This window comes from Gopherus evgoodei, chromosome 1, assembly GCF_007399415.2.
Source record: "Gopherus evgoodei ecotype Sinaloan lineage chromosome 1, rGopEvg1_v1.p, whole genome shotgun sequence".
Classification (NCBI taxonomy): domain Eukaryota; kingdom Metazoa; phylum Chordata; order Testudines; family Testudinidae; genus Gopherus; species Gopherus evgoodei.
This window is the reverse complement of record NC_044322.1, coordinates 197431264-197453446: the sequence shown is the minus strand read 5'-3', so window position 1 is coordinate 197453446 and position 22183 is coordinate 197431264. Positions and strand designations below refer to the sequence as shown.

General features: G+C 41.7%; 1 protein-coding gene across 1 annotated transcript in view; it reads right to left on the bottom strand.

The window, feature by feature from the left end:
- Nucleotides 1-19993, bottom strand: part of GUCA1C (guanylate cyclase activator 1C) — a 37793-nt gene extending 17800 nt beyond the window's left edge. Inside the window, exon 1 of the mRNA XM_030582062.1 lies at nucleotides 19799-19993. Coding sequence (XP_030437922.1) covers nucleotides 19799-19993 — 195 coding nt within the window. The remainder of the gene's footprint in view (nucleotides 1-19798) is intronic.
- Between the last annotated feature and the right edge of the window lie 2190 nt (nucleotides 19994-22183).

Here is a 22183-nt window from a genome sequence, read left to right as displayed (position 1 = left end):
CTTGCAGGCATTCAGTGGCAGAGGCCAGGAAAGAATTAAGTGAGCGCAATGAGCAAAGGCAGAAAGCGATGCTGAGGCTAATGGGGGAGCAAACAGACATGAAGAGGCGTCTGGTGGAGCTGCAGGAAAGCCAACAAGAGCACAGACCCCGCTATATCCACTGTACAACCGCCTCCCCTCCTCCCGAAGTTCCACAGCCTCCTCATTCAGACGCCCAAGAACACGGGGAGGCTCCGGGCACTCAGCCACTTCACTCCAGAGGATGGCCCAAGCAACAGAAGGCTGTTATTCAAACAGTTTGATTTTTAGTGTGGCTACAATAAACAATGTGGCCTTGTCCTCCCCTCCTCCCCTACTCCACCTGGGCTACCTTGTCAGTTATCTCACTTTTTAAAAAAAAATAATAAAGAAAGAATGCACGGTGTCAAAACAATAGTTATTTTATTTTCTTTGCCAGCTGTGATCGAAGCGGGGAGGGTGGTTGGCTTACAGGGAATTAAAATCCACAAAGAGGACAGGTTGCATCAAGGAGAAACACACATAACTGTCACACGGAAGCCTGGTCAGTCATGAAACTGGCTTTCAAAACCTCTTTGATGTGCAGTGTGCCTAACTGTGCTCTTCTAATTGCCCTGGTGTCTGGCTGCTCAAAATCGGATGCCAAGCGATTTGCCTCAACCTCCTACGCCGCCATAAACATCTTTCCCCTTATTCTCACAGATATTATGGAGCACACAGCAAGTAGCAATAACAATGGAAATATTGGTTTCGCTGAGGTCTAATCTAGTCAGCAAACAGTGCCATTGAGCTTTTAAATGTCCAAAGGCACATTCTACCACCATTCTGCACTTGCTCAGCCTATAGTTGAACTGCTCCTTACTACTGTCCAGGCTGCCTATGTAGGCTGGGTCCCCAAGGATAACTATTGGCATTTCAACATCCCCAATGGTAATTTTCTGGTCTGGGAAGCAAGTTCCTTCTTGCAGCTGCTCAAACAGCCTGGAGTTCCTAAAGATGTGAGCGTCATGCCCCTTTCCCAGCCATCTCACACTGATATCAGTGAAACGTCCCTTGTGATCCACCAGTGCTTGCAGCACCATTGAGAAGTACCCCTTGCAGTTTACATACTGGTTGGCAAGGTGGCCCAGTGCCAAGACAGAGATATGAGTTCCATCTATCACCCCACCACAGTAAGGGAACCCCATTGCAGCAAAGCCATCCAGTATGACTTGTACATTTCCCAGAGTCACTACCCTTGATAACAGAACATCAGTGATTGCATTGGCTACTTGCATCAATAGCAGCCTCCACAGTAGAGTTGCCCACTCCAAACTGATTCCTGACTGACCAGTAGCAGCCAGACATTGCAAGCTTTCACAGGGCTATTGCCACTTGCTTCTCAACTGTCAGGGCAGCTCTTATCTTGGTATTCCTGCACTTCCGGGCGGGGGAAAGCAACTCACAAAAAGTTCAAGGAAAGTGACCGTACGCATGCAAAAGTTTCACAGCCACTGTGTATCATCCCATACCTGCAACACTATGCGGTCCCACCAGGGACTTGTTTGCCAGGCCCAGAATAGACATTCCACTGTATCAACCAGCCCCGTTGCTGCCATGATGTCCCAATTGCCACAACCTGTGTTTTCAGGAATGTATGTGTCCATGTCCTCCTCACTATCATCCTCATGCTGGCATCTCTTAGCCAGTTTATGCACATTCTGCAGGATAATGTGTGAGGTGTTTACAATGCTCACAACAGCAGTGGTGAGCTGAGCGGGCTCCATGCTTGCCGTGTTATGGCGTCTGCACAGGTAACCCAGGCAAAAAGGCACAAAACGATTGTCTGCAGTTGCTTTCACGGAGGGAGGGGAGATTGATGACATGTACCCAAAACCACCCGCAACGTTTTTGCCCCATCAGGCATTGGGAGCTTAACCCAGAATTCCAATTGGCAGCGGAGACTGTGGGAACTGTGGGATAGCTACCCACAATGCACTGCTCCATGAGTCGATGCTAGCCATAGTATTGAGGGTGCACTCCGCTGACAATGTGCTTAGTGCAGACGTACACAACCAACTGTATAAAATCGATTTCTAAAGATCAACTTTGATAAAATTGACAATTTCATAGTGTAGACATACCCCCCTCTCTCACTCTATTTTATTCTGGTTTTTGGCGAATAGTATCACATCTGTGTCTTTCCTGTACTCTGGTTCCACTGGTGTTTCTCTGGCTTTAAAAAAAAATTATCAACAGTTGAGAAAGTTTACTAGCTAATCTGTTAGGATGCTGATATATAATGTGCATGTGTGCATATCTACCCACTCCCCAAGTAATCATGGGTTGTCAGGCTAAGATGAAAAGTCTGGCTAACAGTGAGACTGAAACCAACATAATTAATCATGCCTCACCAGTAAAAAACTATAGACCTGCAAAGACCTTCAGCCACATCAGAGCCTGAGCAGCCGGTGTACCAGAGGAAGGGAGGGATAGAGATGCTTTTGTCACAGGAACAGAGTTAGCCTTTGGTAAATGAGTATTTCTTTGGTATCTATCCCTGAAGCATCATCCCATGGTAGTATTTAGTAACCATTTCCTGGAAAAGGAATTGCCACAATATTCCCATCTGGTACCAGGATAAGAAGACCCAAAAAATCGCATTAAAAATAATTTTATTTTATTTTATTTATTTTTTTTTTTTTTAGATTTCCAGTTCAGTTTCGTTTACTCAGGACTGGAGGTTTGGCTAGTTCTGACAGTTTTCAATTAGGAGCTCAAATGTCTGGAAAAACTAAAGAAGGATAAGTTGTTGGATACCTGTCCAAACAGAACTCTGAACATTTTGAAGTTCATCCATTTCTATTTGGTAGAGTGACGCCTTGTCTACACTACATGATTAGGCCGATGTAAGTGCCTTAGGTTGACCTAGTTGTGGAAGTGTCGTCACTAAAATTTGGTTCCCTCCGACATAAGTGTCTCTGTATGCTGATTTAGTTACACCACCTCCCTTAGCAGCATAGAGTTATAGTCAATGAAATTAGGTTGACACTGTGTCAGTGTGGAAATGCCGTTGCTTATGTAGACTGTTACTGGCTTTGAGGAGCAGTCCCACACTGCCCCAACACTGACAATACAATCAATACAAGTGCTCCGGTTGAGGCTGCGCACTGCCGGCACAAGGAGCACAGTATGCACATGCACAAGCTACTTAATAACTGCAGTGGCTATATACCAACATAATTTAGTAGTGCAGAAATTGGCTGAGGCACCGAGAGGTTGTGCAGAACACTTACCAGACTCCCAAGCTCGTATCAAAATTCTTTTTTAAATGCAGGCAGATAAGCGGCAAGCCTACCCAATACATACTGTAATAGAAGTGTGACACAGGAGTGCTGATAAGAGATTGAAATATATTTCCTGTCTCCAGATACATGACATCCATCAGCTCTACAAAGATAATACCCCTTTCAAAATGAAGGGTTCATGTAGCTCATTATGTTGTGCCTATAAGTGCAGTGCTCAACATGGGAATTAGCAGTCTAAGGGCTCTGTCCTCCTGGATAGGGCAGAGCAATAAGCAGCCTAAGGGCTCCGTGAGTAGGCCTGCTGGCCTCAAGTGAATAGGCTGCCAGTCCCCAAAAGGAGAAGGTGGCAGGGGAGTAGGGGGACCCGGGCCTGCTCTAGTCCACTGGATCCCAGCCCAGGGCCTTGACAGTGGTGGAGGGTTCTGCCACTTGGTCATTGGGAATTCCACTGAAACATGCTGACCTAGACTCTGGCAACACAACTGAACTAATATCTGGTGTCCCTGGGTTACCTCTTACTACCCTTTCTAAGTGTACCTTGGTCTCTTAGGATTCCTCCATCTCCCTGGGGAGAGTCCTCAGAACAGTTGCCACGTGCTTTAGATGGTCCTCCCAATGGCAACTGTATACCACCACGTAGTTGAGACAAGTGGTAGCTACTCGGTGTGGGGCTGGAGTAGGCAGCCCACTAGACGCTGGAAGATTTCAGGGGTGCCATGAAGGCCAAAAGGCATCCAGGTGAACTGATAGAGCCTGCTTGGGGTGACAAAGGCCCTTTTTTCCCATTGATCCTGGATCAAGTGGGATTTGCCAATAACTCTTGATGAGATTGAGGGTTGTTATGTACTGGGCTTCTCCGAGTCAATTGAGCAGCTTGTCAATCTGGGATATTGGGTAGGCATCGAATTTGGAGAAGGAATTGACCTTCCAAAAATCGATGCAGAAGCAAAGGGTCCTTTCCAGTTTTGGGACCAGCACTATGGGGTTGCACCATATGCTCTTTGACCTTTCGATAACCCCTAGGTCCACCATCACCTAAACCTCCTTCTCTACCACCTCCCACATTCGCCGTGGGAGAGTTCACATTGCCTCTCCTGAGTTTGTCAGGATGGTGTGCCGGACCAGGGTGCTTTGGCCCAGTAAGGCCATGAAGGTCCTGGGAAAGGTCTTCAACAGGCATAGGGCCTGCTGCTCCTATATGATGGTGTCTCTAAGTAGGGGCTTTTTGGAGCAAGGGGTCCCAGGGACCTGGGTCTGATTTGGGAGGTATGGGGCAATCAGCAGCCCTTCCCACTTGTGCTACAGCTTCAGGAGATTGACATGGTATAGCTGTCACTTCCTCTGTTGTTCAGGTTGCCAGATTTCATAGGTGATGGATTAACTCATATTGCCTCTGCCATAGGGCTAGAAGTTCTGAGTCCTCCAAGGGAAGTAAGAGGAGAACTCAATCACTGGGTTCAAAGGCCTGTGTCCAGGCTCCCTTGTTGTATGTTCTCACCTGTGCCCCCCTAGGCAGCCTGCAAGCTCTCCCTCGTCAGGTCTCTGGCATAAGCCAGGCATCCTGTAACTGTAGCAAATATTGTAGAGGCCCTGGGCCTGTGACGATGTCTGTTTTGAGGTTTCCCCCATTAGGCTGAGCAGGTCCAGAGGCTAGCAACTGTACAGCAGTTTGAAGGGTGAGAACTTTGTGGAGGATTAGGGCACCTCCCTGATGGTGAGCAGACGGGGTGGGATTAATTGGTCCCACTGGCACAGGTCCCTGGGTGGAAACTTGCAGAGCATGTGCTTCAGCATTCGGTTGAACTGCTTGACCAGCCCATCGATTTGGGGGTGATAGACTGAAGTCTGCAGCTTCTTGATCTCAGGATCCCACAGACCTGGTGGAGTTGCCAGGATGTAAAATCTGCTCCCTGGTCAGTAAGGAACTCTCAGGGCAGCTGAAGACCTTCAAAACTTCCACCACGATGGTTCCAGTGGTGGTGTTCCTTAGCGGGATGGTCTTGGAGAAGCGGGTGGTGTAATCCATAGTCACCAGGACATAGAGGAACCTGGAGATGCTCTGGGCAAGAGGCCCCACCAGGTACATTGCAACCCTCTCAACGGGGGATCAGGGGAGCCTTTCACACTTCCCAAAAGGAATCCAGGGTAATGTCCAAGGTGTCAAGAATTGCTGCCTTTACTCACCCATAGGCCTTATCATTTGGTAGTCCACCATAGGCTGCCTGGGCCATCCTAAACCCCGTTCATATTTAGTGGGTTAAAGGTTAGTTCAGTCTCCATGCCTACTCAGATGTTTAACCTCTATGCTAAGATGACCAGCAAGGATGTCGGTTAGTGACAATCTTGACAGAAATTTGGCAATGTGGGGATCTGCTCACTAGAAACTGGGCTGAGAACACATTTTACATAGATCACTGAATCTAATAGGCTCTGAAAAGATAGATTTTGCCTCTACCAGTTTGATCTGGTGAATGAGAGGCAGAGTGTGAGAGTTTTCTGTATATTTCGCTTTATTGCAAGCTTAGGGTATTTTGTTTTTGTTTGTTCGAGGTTTTTTAAAGTATCAGTGTTTGATTAACAAAACATAGAACTGTGCTGATGAGACTCCAAACAGGCATGGGGATTTGGTGCTTATAGAAAATTAATCTCTTGTGCTAACTCTGAGGCTCCATGGGAAAGAGTTAAGCTGTTCTTTCTCTATATAGGACATGCACAACAGGGAGCCCATTAACACTCAGCAACCACTGGGGCTTTTTTTTTTTGTTTTGTTTTGTTTTGTTTTGGACTACTCTGATCACAGCTCTAAGACTGGATACCACTTTAGGAACGAGCACTAGAAAATTAGGCAAAAATCCTACAATGACTATAATTTGTTTCCATTTAACTACTAGAGGCCCTGGGCCCAGGCCTGTATAAGTTCAGAAAAGTAGTGGGGAGAAGAAAACAAAGGAGGGTGCAATGTCATAGGAACTGTGCACCAGCCCCTCTGTAACCCAAGAACCTCTAGATGCCAACTGGCAAGGGGGTTGTGAGGGGTTATAGGGATCTCTTGGGTCTTGCATCTACAGTCTAGTTCCCCAATGTGTGTCATGTAAGATCTCAAAAGCTGGTGTCACATTGATCATCAATAACATCGGAGAATGCATTTACGAAGGTTGCGTAAGGAGTTATGTAGATACCATGAAAATATGTTCTTTCTTACAGCTTGTTTCTAAGTACTGGTCACCAACAAAGATGAAAAACAGGCTGTCTGTCAGACAAGAGGTGTTCAGTCATCAGTTTATATGTAAACTGAGTATTGTCTCTTTCACAATGGACAACTATTAGCATTTTATGTTAAATGCTACTGAAGAGCTGATGGGAACTTCAGAAAGACACTAATGGGAAGAGAGAAACAGCAGAAGAGGGGGCTCCCTGTCTGGGAGTGCAGATCAAAGGCTTACTCTACTCTACAGGCACCCTTCACTGAGGAAGTAAATGGACAGCAAGTTTGCTTGATGGAAAAAGGGATCTCAGCCAGACTTTGGTTGAGATAAGCTTCTTTAGATGGGAGGTTAACCTATTAGTTAAGTTTAGTCTCTAGAAAGTGTGTTATGATTTTGTTTTATGTCATCATTTGTTTCCAAAATTCTTAATTACTAGCACTTGTTCTTTGATAATAAACTTATTCTTGCTTTCATGATAAATATAGCTAAGTGCTGTGGTGTTAAGCACAGTGATGGTCCTGAGTTGAACCTTACAAGCTGGTGTGTACTGTTCTCTTGGGAACTGCAGGTCACTTAATTCTGAAGTGTTCTGTGGGGAAGGGGCTGGACACTGCAGGGTTGGTGTGTTCCCTTTGTTACCAATACAGAGAGAAGAAGGCCTGAAAGGCAGCACTTGTGCTGCCAGAGGCTGGTGGTTTCAGGGAGCTGATCCACGACAGGCACAGACAAGACTTTATCATGCTAAAGGCAGGAGGTGGTGAGGTGCCTTGCAAACCTGGCAATCCATGGGGAGCATCGCATTTCTTTAAAGTGACAAAGAGGCAGCTCTACTGTCCTAAACCTAAACATCAGCCTAGCTACTTTCATGAACACTGAACTCTAGAGATAACAAAGACCAAAACCCTTTATTTAAGCCAGCTACACAAAATAAACTTGGGGAATTCGGATAAAATAGATCTCTAACCTAAAAAGCACCCAACTTTGGGGTTAGCAACCAACCTTCTCCCTACTACCACCCATAAAAAACTAACCAACAAAACAAAACAAAACAGCAACACTTAGTTCTAGTACAGATAAGCAAATTCACACACCAAAAACTTATTTCTTGAGTCCGTTTTTTACTATTCAGTCACTATGCAATTTTTCTCAATTCACTGTGACAACATAGACCCTACAATAACATCAGAAGCTTGCATTTGAATAAAACTTAAAATAATAATAATCTGGACTTGCTAGCCCTGTAACTAGTCCAGTGCAACTGGTCTAAGCAGCTACCCTTATTAGGCAACTTCCTGATTTTTATTAAATCTCCCGAAATATATGGAGTAGAGTTGTGTTCCACTGCTCCTAGCACATCACCTCCTTGAAGCAACCTTTACCTCTTAAAGCAGGTTTCAACATGCATTGCGCTGCCATGCTAGTAAAGGAGCTTTCATTCCCAGGCCCTGTCCCTTGCTCACTATGCTTACAGGGTTAAAAGCCCCACAGAGACAGTCAACAGATCATGTGAGGAGGGAGTTCCTCAAGTGAGTGAGTTGAGACTCCTCAATGTGTGTGGGCTTTAGTGATAGATATTTTCTCCCGCTCCTCTGAGAACTGTTCAGCTCTAAAGAGCACTGGAGAAAGCAGACATTAAAACTGGAGACGGGAGAGTTATGTTATGAGCTGCCTTTCAAATATCTTTAAAAACTCCCAGCAAAATTAAATTGAAGCAACCAAATTCTGCATGTTTTGGGATGAAAACCATGAAAAAAAATTGGGTGGAGAGAAGAAAATTAAATGATTAGTTACTAAACAAAGGTTAACACTGAAAGGCTAAATGGGAGCACTATTTACTTCCAGTTAATTATCTTAGTTGAATTATATGGTGCTTCTGCTGAAGGGAATGATACACAATCTTTCAGGATTTGTGTGGCATTTGTATCAAAACCAGATTATGTGAAGCATTTCTATGCACTTAATTTGACAGATTAATCACACTAAAGGCAAAAGGGGAAAGCTCCTGCTCTGGATGTAATGAGAAGACATTAGTGTGCAGCTGGCAAGGCTGATGAGGTGTTTAAAGGGGGTTTGTTCAGTAGTAGTTGCATCTCGTAAGGAATGGGGCAATTTATTTTCATCCTTTTATGACAGGATATTGCTTTAGAATGTCAGCTGTGTGCAGTTGCTGGCGGCTGTTCTCTTTAGTCACTCACCAGAGCTCTGTGGCCTGTAAAAAGAAAATGGGGCACTAAAGGAATTATGACATTATGCAACGATAATTAGGTAACACTTTAGCACCAGGAGTTTAACAAGAACATTATCCTTTTGTATCTAGAATAGTGTTGATAATCTTCAGAATTAGTTAAAAAGCTCTAAACATTGCCCTCCCAACGGTCATTCAAACAATTCTTCCTAATTAATTTGCAAGTACTTTAAACAGTCACTTCTGATGTTGTAAATGCACAACTGATTTAACAGGGCTGAGACTCACGTTTGCACTGAAATCAGAATTAACATAAAGCAGGTTAGATGTGACAGCTGATGTTTCTATGCAGCCAGTACTATCAAAGCTGTGTACATTAGTAATAATTTGAGAATTTGCATAATGCCTTCTACCCCAAAGCAATTTATTAACCACGTAAAAGCAGCGCCACTGAAATGCAGACAACTGTGGGAGAGTGTAAGCCAACCAATTAGCACAAAGCACACTGCTTAACAGCAGTGGCAGAACTAACAGGGATGGCAACTGTCTTCCCCTGCTTCCTAGGCCTTGTGTGGTTAGGTGTATGTGTGGTGCCTATTCAAACCTATTATGCAATTGATAGGAGGTGCAGGACATGAATTTTCATGTGGACTGATGAGCAAGCCTGCCCCACACAGCCTCAGTGGCAGCTCCTGTCCCACGAGGCTGGGCCCAGCCTCCTACTCTGGGCAGTGCTGACACCTCAGGCACCATGTCACAACAGCACTCACATTTGAAAAGGGCCTGATTTTCAGTGCCAAACATGCACTCTGGGCCCAGCCAGGACATCACCCATTAACAACAGATGTGCTGTCAAGACAGTATGCTTTGTTTGATGTCAAAAGCAGGTATTGGCACCAGAAGGATTGCAAGAAGAATGTATGAGGAGGATAACATGGTGGGAGGGGGCAGAAGCAGCTCAGACAGGCCAAATTTGAGTGGTGTTGCAACCTCGTGCACCAGGAAGGAGCAACATGGCCAATTCTGAGAGAATGACCCTGTGCCCAAGTTGTAGCACCATAACACCACTCAAATTTGGCCTAGTCACCCCTCATCATGCCAACAGAGAAGGGGTTCCATCATTATGCCACCACTTCATTGTCCCCCTGCCAAGTTAAGGTGCTCAAAAGTGGGGAGCAGGGAGGGCAATGGTATCTCCAAGGCACATGCTACCAGATTATCTGGCACAGACACTAATAATGTGAGAATACGGTAAAAGCATCATGTGATAGATCAGCAGGAATATGGTATGAAATGGAAGGAGAAATAACCAAGGATGACATATTTCAAGCAATAATACAAGCTACAATTAATGGATGGAGAAGTTAACCCTTCTCACCTGCATATTAATAGTATAAAGGAACTGTCTATGACTTTGGGAGCACTAGTATTGAAAAAAATCACAAGAACAAGAAGTCAGATGTGGAAAGGATAAATGCAAAGTGTCTTCAAATGACTACAGCAGACAGTCAGAGAAATTGTTCTGGCCACAGATGAAAGAGAAAGCAAATAAGGAGACTTCCTGAGATACAGAGAAGCTCAGTGGAAAGAACCCAGGCCCTTGGGAGTCCTCACTGATGTTGGGAACACAGCCACGTGATCATTCATAATGGACTGTTCCTGCAACTTCTCAGAAGTAGTGACCCTGGAAGATACCATAGTTTCATATGTGACAATGTTAAATCTCAGTTCCTGGACTTTGCTGAAAGTCATGAATATCATCATAAGACATGCAGCCGTAGATATACCTAGAAATGAACAGACCAGAAGTCCATATGCTGAAGGACTTGATCAAAAAACAATTTATTTAAGAGAACATCAATACTTAGCTCTTCTCGACAGAGCAACACTGTTGCAATGTGAAAAGTCGCTAGCAAAATTTCTAGCAGACTTACCATAGTCAAAGTGTAACACAACTCTGTTTTTGAGACAGCTAATAGACATTTCTGAACACTGAATAAAGTCATAACAGATGCACAAGATGTTTATCACATTAAAAAAAGATATATATAATATGACAGGAAGGTTGTGTATGTTATGAGATGAATTCTGGGTTATTTTTCTCACTGTAACAAGAAAATAGCTAGAGTTCACCAGAAAGCATATTAGCCTCTGGAGCCTGGGGGCCTAGCTGACAGTACAATGATATAACCAGCCAGAGTGCACTTAGCCAAGCCATTATACAACACAGTTATAAAGAAATCTTCTAAAGCTTAGGTTTGTACCTGCTGTTATGGGGAAGTCCTCTACAATTTAACAGATTGAGATAGATTTTTTTTAAACAATCCTGCAAAGTGTAACAGAAAAATTTGATTATATAATTCTTTAGGGAGTTAAAATTATGGAAAGGATGTAATTCTCTAATAGAATTTATAGGTTATTAGAGTAGTTTCTATAGAATGTAATTCAATATTTGTAGAACATAGACCAGTTTAATTTCTATTGCATTCCATAGGATTTTCTATAAAGATGAACTAAATGTTGAGTCCTTTGAATATGGGGCCCAAACAATGTAACTCATTCCCTTCAAAGTTGAAAAGTCATAATTTACTATTAAGATGCCTTGTAATATCCAAGTATTGCAGACCAAAAATGTGTTACTTTATATACACGATAAGTTTATGCAGCATCACTTAGGGACAATAAACTGATTGAGGGGGCAAATGATTTTTGTTGGTTTGTGTCTCAGACTAGCAGAGACTGTGTGTATAGATACACAGACACACACACTCTCTTTCTCTCTCTATTTTAAATATGAGAGACAACAATGGTGTAATTTCCAGCTGCAGTAAGAAAGATGATGGTCAGTGTTGTTCCTATATATTTACCTGTTCCCTCTAGACCTTTGTGTAGAATCTGCTTAATTTATTGATACAAAAACTTTTATTGCTGCTTTACCACGCAAATAACAAGGCTATGGGAGAGCAAGTTCTGTTTTTTCCATGAAACAAGAAAAAGTCAAAGTTTTAATATCAGAAACTTGATTGCTGGTGATGGTAATGCTAGAAGCAAGACTCAGACTGGGAAAGAAAGAAGTGGTACTTCTAAGTTACATATTTCACCACGTTCCCCTTTACACAAAACTCTGGACACTTGTGATACCAAAAGAAAACACTGCTCACAGTAGATGGACTGAATATTCATAACATGATCACCCTTCTCCTTTCCTGTGTGCTTTGACCAGAAGTTAAGCCTGAAGCCTAATAATATCAGTGTGAACATTGTTAATTTTCCAAATGATGTAAATGTAAAGGAGAAGTTCACACCTCTCTTGAATTATGGCAAGCTGTCTACAGATTTAAATAGACATCATTTGTTAACATTGTATCTGTCATAGTTTGAAGGTTCTGTTTGCAAAAACAAGAACTAGAGACTTTTTTTTTTTTTAAAGGAAAGCTTAGATTCTGGAACAAAAGAAGACTGTCTCCAGGAAAAAGATGCACAACTTGGCTAAGTCACTATGAACCAACCCAAATCAGCACTGGATACCAGAGACAGAAAGACAATCATATGGGACTGTGTCAAAATACATGATTTTGTTTACATGGCTACATAATTATCCTCCCAAACATAAAACTAAATATTCATTTAAATTAAATTCCATGCTATCAACCAGCTTTTGCTTAAAACTTTTCTGCTGTTCCCTCACCTCAAGAGTCCTCCAGCGTATTCACCAGTCTCTCTTTAGAATGTTTCCTTAAGTACTTTTTATAATTGTCCCTCTTACATCTATCTTTTCTTATTCTCATCTCTTCGGTGGTATCAGATACAACTTAATTTAATACATAAGTAGTTTAAATACTTTGTTCATGTCACCTTTTGGTCGTCAGTTTTCAAAGCTACTCTTATCACTGTCTCCTCATATGTAACCTCCTCCTTGCTTTGGAGATTCCATTCTCCTGGACTTTAACTTTTTTCGGGTGAGATGACAAAAAAGACACTATTCTCCAAATGAGATCTATCCAGTGCTTTCTGAAATGTTACCTGAAAATTACTGGACTCTCAGAATAGAAAAGTAAAAAAGATCAGCAGGATTTTGGCTTGTACACTGGAAGACTAATTATAACCTACATTTTAAAAACCAACTTTCTTATAATATGACAGTGATTTATTCCTTTGGCTAGTTTCCTTTAAGACCATAATAAGTAGCATAAGAACTTGGATAGCAAGATCCTATTTTCAGTATATTGTTCCCTTTGCTAAATAAGTATGAAAATCTCGTTCTTCACAGGTCACCAGAACCTAACCAACTGATGTTTGCATTTTTTACTACATTTAACAGACATGCAATAGGACAAGTAGGTTGTCTATAAGCTTGTGGAAGTGCATAGCAACACATTGATTAAATGACCAGATAAGTCTTTGAATACAATTTTTCATATCAAAGTAAATCTCACTGAAGTATTGTAGCCAATTTTAACAAGATTTCATCTATATTTGGGTTGTAAGGATTTTCTCCTTACGCTAAATCAAACCCTAATTGCTTGTACCGTTATGATTCGGTTTTTTTTATAAGCTGACAAATAAGACATCCTTATTGATAGGTTAGGATGAGAACATTTAATTAGTAGCAATTTAACATTTAGGAAATATTTCCATATTGATATTCCTGTTTAAGAATGATTCAAAAAACATGTCATTTATAGTCAATGCACTAGGCATTAAAATCTCTAGAAAGGCCTACTGTGTTAGGGTCAATGTAATCTCGCTTCTTGAATGTGTTTGTATCCACAACATATATGAGATCTCTGAAACATGATCTGTGTCATGCACACAGAGCTGCTGAAGGAACACACAACTTCAAAACTACTTAAATTTGTATAAACAAAGGAGCTTCTGCCAGGAAGTACATCCATGGAGTGCACGGTGGAGGACCAGGTGACCATTCAGCATGTCCAGGGAGCAGGGAAAAGAGGAGAACTAGTAAGAGAGTGAGCCCACAGGACTGTTACATATATATATACACACAGACACATACATACACACACACACTGCTACCTCGATATAACGCCACCCGATATAACACAAATTTGGATATAACGCGGTAAAGCAGTGCTCCGCGGGGCGGGGCTGCACACTCCAGTGGATCAAAGCAAGTTCAATATAACAGGGTTTCATCTATAACACGGTAAGATTTTTTGGCTCACAAGGACAGCATTATATTGAGGTAGAGGTGTAGGGGTGTGTGTGTGTGTGTATATACACAAACACATTTTATTAAGGCAAAGTTACAATAAAACATTAACATATTACATCATACATTACTTGTTACATATTGATATTACTTGTATATGTACATTACTAATTAATATTCAAAGAACCTGGCTAAAGATTCCGGTTTTCTGGTTGGGGAATCTTCATCTTGTGAGTATGCTAGAAAGAGCGACCAAATTTCTAAATACTTACTCCTCTTTTTGGTCCTTCTCTTGTATTATACTTGGTTTGAAAACTTTTCCTTTACAAGGACAGTCTATATTTTACTATACACAATTCAACAATAACATGCCCTCATGGAGTCTGACTCTAGCAGACTCTCTCTTTGCCCTATGTCCTTCCCACTGGTTTTCTCCCTCACTTGTGCTGCCTGTTTTGACCCAGCAGTTTAAAGAAGATAAGAAGCCTTTCTGAGAGAATCCCCATACTGGCAAACTTCTATGTTAATCATGCCCCCCCACCCACATGCGGACACACACAACCCAACTTATAGTACAGCCAGTTCCCTTTGCCTCCAAAAGCCTGTATTAGGTACAACTTGTGGCTTTCAAAAGCATCGTCCAGATCAAGCATTAGAATATAGCTCACTCTGGCCAGACCCAGTGGAAGCAGACCAAGTTCTGCCCAATGACTGTATAGACTCCTCTGAGCAGGGCACGCAAGGGCAGATCCTCGCCTGACATGACATGCTATTGTTTGATTGACTTCAGCTGAGCTATGGTGGTTTACATAAGTTTAGGATGTGAGCTCAGTCTCCTTGTGACCACACATGCAACAGTGATGCTTGGAGCTCTCAAATTCTGCTTGCAGCCAGACACCTGTAAAGGAATATATGGCTAATTTGACTGAAAGCAATAATGGATTGACATGCACCTTTGGAAATGTCATAAGTGCTGAAATGGTTTTGCAAGCCCAAAGGAATGAAGTTTCTGTTTTGTTTCTGCATAAAAATTATACCCCTCCAGATTAATTGATGACAAATTTCACTGAAAATGTTGCAGGTTTTTCAAGTCTTGTGCTACTCAGCTCCATAGAAAACCAAACACTATTTTTTATGATTTTGAAGAAGGGACACTTTGGATCAGGGGCGGCTCTAGGTGTTCTGCCGCCCCAAGCATGGCAGGCAGGCTGCCTTCGGTGGCTTGCCTGTGGGAGGTCGCTGGTCCTGCGGATTAGGCGGCATGTCCGCCGAAGCCGCGGGACCAGCAGACCCTCCGAAGGCATGCCACCAAAGGCAACCTGCCTGCTGCCCTTGCGGCGACCAGCAGAGCACCCCCTGTGGCTTGCTGCCCCAGGCATGCACTTGGCGTGCTGGGGCCAGGAGCCGCCCCTGCTTTGGATTCAGACTTCACAAGAAATCTCTTCAGAAACTTGTAGGGTTTAGGCATAATCCTCTCACCTCTTCCCCACATCTCCAGACAATTTTAACAATTGTTAAATATGATGTTATCAATAAGGAGGGTAAGTTGAGTTTTGACATTTATATTTGACTTCTGTTATGATTGCCCTCAAAACACTCTTGTTTGAATCAAAGGCCTTACTATTCCCCAGAAGACTCTCCAGTGGCCTAGCTAGGTTTGAGGGCCTGTCTCCTAGAAGAAAAATTGCTGCTTTCTACCATGAAGAGAAGATGGATGTGTCCTGGGCCCTCTTATGTATTCTAACAGGTGTGTACACAAATGAGGAACATCTAACAAAATATCCCACATAATTAAAATGGATGGCAAGAACTGCTGGATGTCTAAAACAATCTGTATTTAAACAGCAGATGGTTTTGTTTAAGCCTTTTGCTTTAAAGGAAGCTATGTCTTCTGCAGTAAGATGCACACAGAATCTTGAAATCCTGGAGTTTCTAGCGTCTCTGAAATGGTTGCTAAGAGGAATGATTGGAGCTTTCAATCAATAATCACAGACTGGGAAAACCATTCCTGAGCTGAAAACAACGGCAAAGCATCATAGCAGTGTGGTGACAAGATGATGTAAAGTAAATCCTTAGCTTTGACTAAAATGTACATGGCAAAAGTATTTTACCCATGTCTGTCTGGAGCTTCGCATTTGGCTAGAAGCACTAAGATTAGCAAGTAAAAGCTAAACACATAGAAACACTATAAAATGGATCTAATTTGATTTCTGACCTGATGTTAATATAACTTTCCCTTTACCAGGTATTGTTTTAGAGAGAGAAAGAGAGAGTGTGAGTGTGAGTAAAACAGACACAGAGGGGAAAAAGCAAGAAATCCAGGAAGCAGCCTGTGAGCATATGACCCTTGAAAAATCTAGAAAGAGGGTTTTTTGGGATCTGGTTTTGCTTGGTTTGGGGCTGTCAACTAAGAAATTATTCTTTTATTTCTGGTTCCTCCTGCATTCAGATAAGAAGGCCGTTGTACATTATTTGCATATAAATAAGGTTGCAGGAAAGAAAATACTAGACTCCAGCAATTTCTGTCCTTGTCTAGACCATCCCCAGGACCCTGAACTCTGACTAGCTGCTGGGTCAAAAAAGGCAGCACAAGTGAGGGAAAAAAAAACAGTGGGAAGGGTACAGGGCAAAGAGAGTCTGTTAGAGCCAGGCTCCATGAGAGCAAGTTGTCAAGGCAGCTGCTTTGCAAAAGGCCATGTGCACTGTGTGGGTTGCGAGAAGCTGAGCCCCAGGAACAGAAAACAGGCTGTTTTCTCTAACTCTGAAGCATGTTGCAGCAGGTTAGCGATATTGTTAACCCTCCAATAGGGCAGGCCTGGCCGTGTTAATTATAGAAAGGGGAAATTGGGAAGGAAAACTCATTTTTATTTTAATTGTATATGTGATGGGTTCGGTCACAGAGATCCCTTGGAACTGTCACCTGACATGCTGAAATAACCTCTGAGCCTGTTGTCCTTGCCAGCTTCCAGAACCCTGTCTTGTTGAGCCAGACACGCTAGCCTGCTGCAACATAGACCCAGGTCTGAACCACGTCCCTCAAATCTGCAGACTTAACTGAAAACAGCTCAGCAGGTTACCTGTCTCCAGCACCCAGATACTCAGTTCCCAATGGTGTCCAAACCCCAAATAAATCCGATTTACTCTGTATAAAGCTTATACAGGGTAAATTCCTGTCACATGTCACTGTAAGACCTCTAGTCTCTATTCTTCCTGGGTTGGCCCACTCCTACACAGGAAAGTTTGCAGGTAAATAAACCATTTACAACCAATTGTCCTAGTCAATGGGAGCCAAATTAAGATTCTAAAACCACCATTAATGGCCCACACTTTGCATAATTACAATAGGACCTCAGAGTTATACTTCATATTTCTAGCTTCAGATACAAGAATAGTACATGCATACAAATAGGAGGAATATATAAAGTAGATTATAATTTGTTATGATATCTTACAAGAGACCTTTTGCATAAAGCATATTCCAGTTACGTCATATTCACACTCATAAGCGTATTTCCATAAAATACATGGAGTGCAACATGGCAGTATACTTTGAATGTTGTTAAATTTTAGTCAAACTGTTTTAATTATATTGTCTCAGCTGGTATGATTCACCCACTTTTATTTAAATGTGATAATGGGGAAAGAGTCATTTGTATTTTGCTATTCTCAGTTTTGTATTTTCTTGTAACAGGGCTTTTTAAAAAAAATATATATAACTGAGTGGCTGGTTAATTGGTTAGTTGACTAGCTAACAGTGATTTCAACATAGGAGGAGGAAGAGTCTGCATGGATTTCAGCTGAAGATTTCTATAAGCAAGTGGAGGGAAGATGTTGCTTTTTGACTCAGCAGACTACAGATTTGGTGATCAAGGGCTCTAACCTGAGCTTTTGGAAACTCAGAGTTTCTTCTCACTATGTTTCTGTGGGGCCTGACCTGTTTAGATTTAATTTGTTTTTAATTTGTGTTATGTATAACTGTGAAGATAATGTATGTGGCTTATGAAGTAGCCATGTTATGTTGTAGAAAATTAAGTTGTAGTTAATTATTATGTTTCTTTATCATTCGATTTTATAAAATTGGTTCTTAAAAATTAAGTTAATTCCTTTTGTTCTTTTTGGGACTTGAATGTGGAAAGCTTGACCCTGTGTAATCCTTGCTGAAAATCTTTAGAGACTGAATTCTGGTCTCCAGGTGCTTTTCCATGGGAAATGGGGGGTTTTAGACACTGAGTAAGGGCAATAAAATAATCTCTAGCCCACCCAAAGGTTACACTTACACATTACATAACCAATTACACTCTTATTTTTCACTGCTGCTTGGCACAGTGCCATTTTATTCCAAACCTATCAAAGTACAAATTATTGGGGATATGTATTTTTGGCTCCATTATTTTTGCATAAGGTGTATTTTAAGAAGTAGTGGTCATTTGGCCTTTGAAATTAAGGAAAAATAATGTAATTTGACTTAATGGAAATCAAATGTAGTAAGAAATGGTATAAAATGGAATGAAGGAACATTTAGACTGCATATAAGTAAAATACAATTATTAGACTGTATAATAGCCATCAAATAGAAGAGGTGACTGTTTCTGTGATATGATTTATTTCGGAGTAAATCTATATAAACTGTTATTGTATTGACATGGTATAAAAAAAGAGATAGATACTAAAATGGCTGCTTCACTTATTCATTCAATGATTCTATCTGGGGCTGTAGCGAAGGCATTCGCTACAATGATATTTGCAGATCTGCCACTTGTTGTGTGACTCTGGGCAAGTCACAGCTCTCTCTCTCTCTGCTTCAGTTCCCCATCTGTAAAACAGAGAATGTAAGTCTGTCTCTCACTAAGGATATGTTTACACAGCAAAAGCAGTGCACAGGCTAGCCTACTGAATCCAGCTTGACTCCAGCTAGTATAAGTAACAATAGCAATGAAGACTGAACAACACGGGTCATACGTGCCTGGCATAGACCAGAGATAAATATTCAACTTGTTAGCCCATGCTGTGCTGGCTTCAAGCTAGTCTGTGCGCAGCTTCTGTTGTATAGACGTGTCCTATGGGTGTTGTGAAAGTACATTCATGTATAAAGCAACAAAAAGAGTCCCGTGGCACCTTGTAGACTAACAGACGTATTGGAGCATGAGCTTTCGTGGGTGAATATCCACTTCGTCAGACGCATGTGATGGAAATTTCTAGAAGGAGGCATAAATATGCAGGCAAGAATCAACCATATGGAGTGGAAATCCATCAACCTCATGAAGAAACTTGCACAAGTACAGACAGATATCATCTTCCTTTCCCAATGCAAATGGATGGACATCGTACCAAATGGACTGAAGGTGCCTCCCTCGGTGTTCACACCTCAACTGCTAGAAGAGGGCCTCATCCTCCCTGATTGAACTAACCTCATTTTCTAGACTGATTCTTGCCTGCATATTTATACCTGCCTCTGGAAATTTCCATTCCATGCATCTGACGAAGTGGGTATTCACCCACGAAAGCTTATGCTCCAATACTTCTGTTAGTCTATAAGGTGCCAGAGGAATCTTTGTTGTTTTTTACAGATCCAGACTAACACGGCTACCCCTCTGATACTTTCATGTATGTTTTCGAAGTGCTCAAAATACTAGAGTAATGAGAGAAGAATAAAGCATATAAACAAATAGCAAACTTTTAACTTAATCCAATTTTCAAGATTTCTTAATACTGTTATTAAAAATCATGAGCACAGCCTTAGTTTTCCAGATTTTTCCCTTAAAGTACACAACAGAAATTTAGCTTCATCTAAAATAGCCACACTTATTTGTAAGCAGTTCAAATTATATTACATAACCCTCTGCAGTGTAAGGTTTATGAGCAATTCAAAGCAGATCACAGGTTGCATAGTAAAATTAAATGTGTACTATTATAACTAAACAAAGCTTACCTTATTCAAGTCAAAGGTATTAAACACTTGATCAACATACGTGTCTGCCTGTGGATTCAGACCATGCAGATCCAGAAGTGTCTTGAATTCATAGAGACTAAGTTGCCCAGATGGGCACTCCCTCATAAATTTGGTATACCATCGATGGATCTCTGGAGCATTGATATCATCTGCTGCTGATGCACCAGCTCCCATAGTATCACACAATGAGTATCTTTTTTTCAATGTTTATTCATAAACTTAGGTTTCTCAACTTCAGTGGCTTGCACCCAACTAAAATTCAAACACAAGCCCTGCCCCTAAAGAACTAATGTAAACCTCTTATGAGACAGAGCCGATACAAGCCAATTAAAAATAGAAACCTAAGTGAGATTACCTTCAGTACCCAGTTTTAAACCAGAAAGGTTTTGTAACACGTTTAAAGTCAAAGCTAATAGGGATACTTAAAAGATTGTTTCTTCAAATTCCCAAGCATGTGATTCTGTCCAGTAGGTTTTTTCCACTGATAGTTAAGGCAACTATTAGCAAAAATGTTAGCATATCCTCAAACTGGTTGTCGTTAAACTGTATGGTAGCTATTAATGACACACAAAAGTCTGACCCCTAAATGGTTGTAACTAATGGCTACAATGCATGTTGTAACTAAGAAGGAAAAGGTCAGAATTAACGGGCATGTGTGATGCGAGGGAGAACTCAGACAGCAAAGCTGTGGGTGAGTGGAACCTTTTCTAAACCAAACTTCTGTTGGACTCCCTCCTGATGTGATTCCTGAGTATTGCGCAGAACCCAATTTCTTTGACTTCTAGTCTTCTAACATTGATGGATTTAAATGAATCCAACACTCAGCCCTGGTTTTATTCCAGGTCTCAGACATATAGTGGTGCTTGTATGTTACCTCCATCATAATTTGCTTATACAGTTTTGTATAGGACATGCACAAAAAGTGCTACATCCTTTAAAGGGATCCCGAAACAGATATTACATTATACTGGAATGGTATTTCATATACTTAGCAATAGCTATAAGGCCTGTAAAAGCAGCTTAAAATATATGGATTTTGTAGTTCAGTAAAGGACTGTCCCACCTCTATGGAGAGACTGCAACAAAATATAATAAATGTAAAATAGAGAACGTAATTCTGTCCCTCACTAAGGGTATGTTAGTTAGTATGTTAATAGCTGATAGTATAACTGATGGGAAAAGGTGGTGGTTTTATGGAATGCAATGGGAGCTAAAATTTATAATCTGCTGTAGTTTAACAGCTTCTATTAAACCCACAGACAAAGCATTCACTGACACTGCAGCAATTCTACAAAAATCATCTATGCCATTGATTGTCCTTCATGTGGGAACGAATGATATGGGTAGATTCTCGCTGGAACGTATCCAGGGGTACTATGCCAGACTGGGGAAGACGCTTAAGGAAATCAAGGCTCAGGTGATCTTCAGTGGAATTTTGCCTCTTCCTAGAGAAGGGCAACAAAGGTGTGACAAGATTATGGCAATCAACAGATGGCTCAGGCAGTGGTGCTGTAAGGAGTACTTTGGTATGTACGGCCACTGGGAAGCATTCATGGACAGAGGACTGTTCTCTCGGGATGGACTTCACTGAGTAAGGAGGGAAATAGGCTTCTAGGATGGAGGCTGGCACAACTGATTAAGAGAGCTTTAAATTAGGAATTTGGGGGAGATGGTTGGGAGATGTCCAGGTAATCTCCACGCCGGAATTTAACATTGAGAGGGAAGAAAACAAAGTGAGAGAGGATACAGCCATGGGCAGAAGAATGGACATAAGGAGGAAGGGTAGTGTAGATACCAGTCTAATGGGTGATATTGGAGGTAGAATGTCTGTGCCTAACCGGATAAAGAATGTCAGTGAAGCCAAATGGCAAAAATTAAGATGTCTGTACACTAATGTGAGGAGCCTAGGTAACAAAATGGAGGAACTAGAGCTACTGGTGCCAGAAGTGAAACCAGATATTATAGGGATAACAGAAACATGGTGGAATAGTAGTCATGACTGGAGTACAGGCTATGTGCTGTTTAGGAAGACAGAAATAAAGGCAAAGGTGGTGGAGTAGCATTGTATGTCAATGATGAGGTTAACTGTAAAGAAATAAAAAGTGATGGAATGGATAAGACAGAGTCTGTCTGGGTAAAAATCACATTGGGGAAGAAAGCTACTAGAGCCTCCCCTGAGATAGTGCTTGAGGTGTGCTACAGACCGCTGGGATCTGATTTGAATATCGATAGAGACTTCTTTAATGTTTTTAATGAAGTAAACACTAATGGGAATTGTGTGATCATGGGAGACTAACTTCCCAGATATAAACTGGAGGACAAGTGCTAGTAACAATAATAGGGCTCAGATTTTTCTGGATGTGA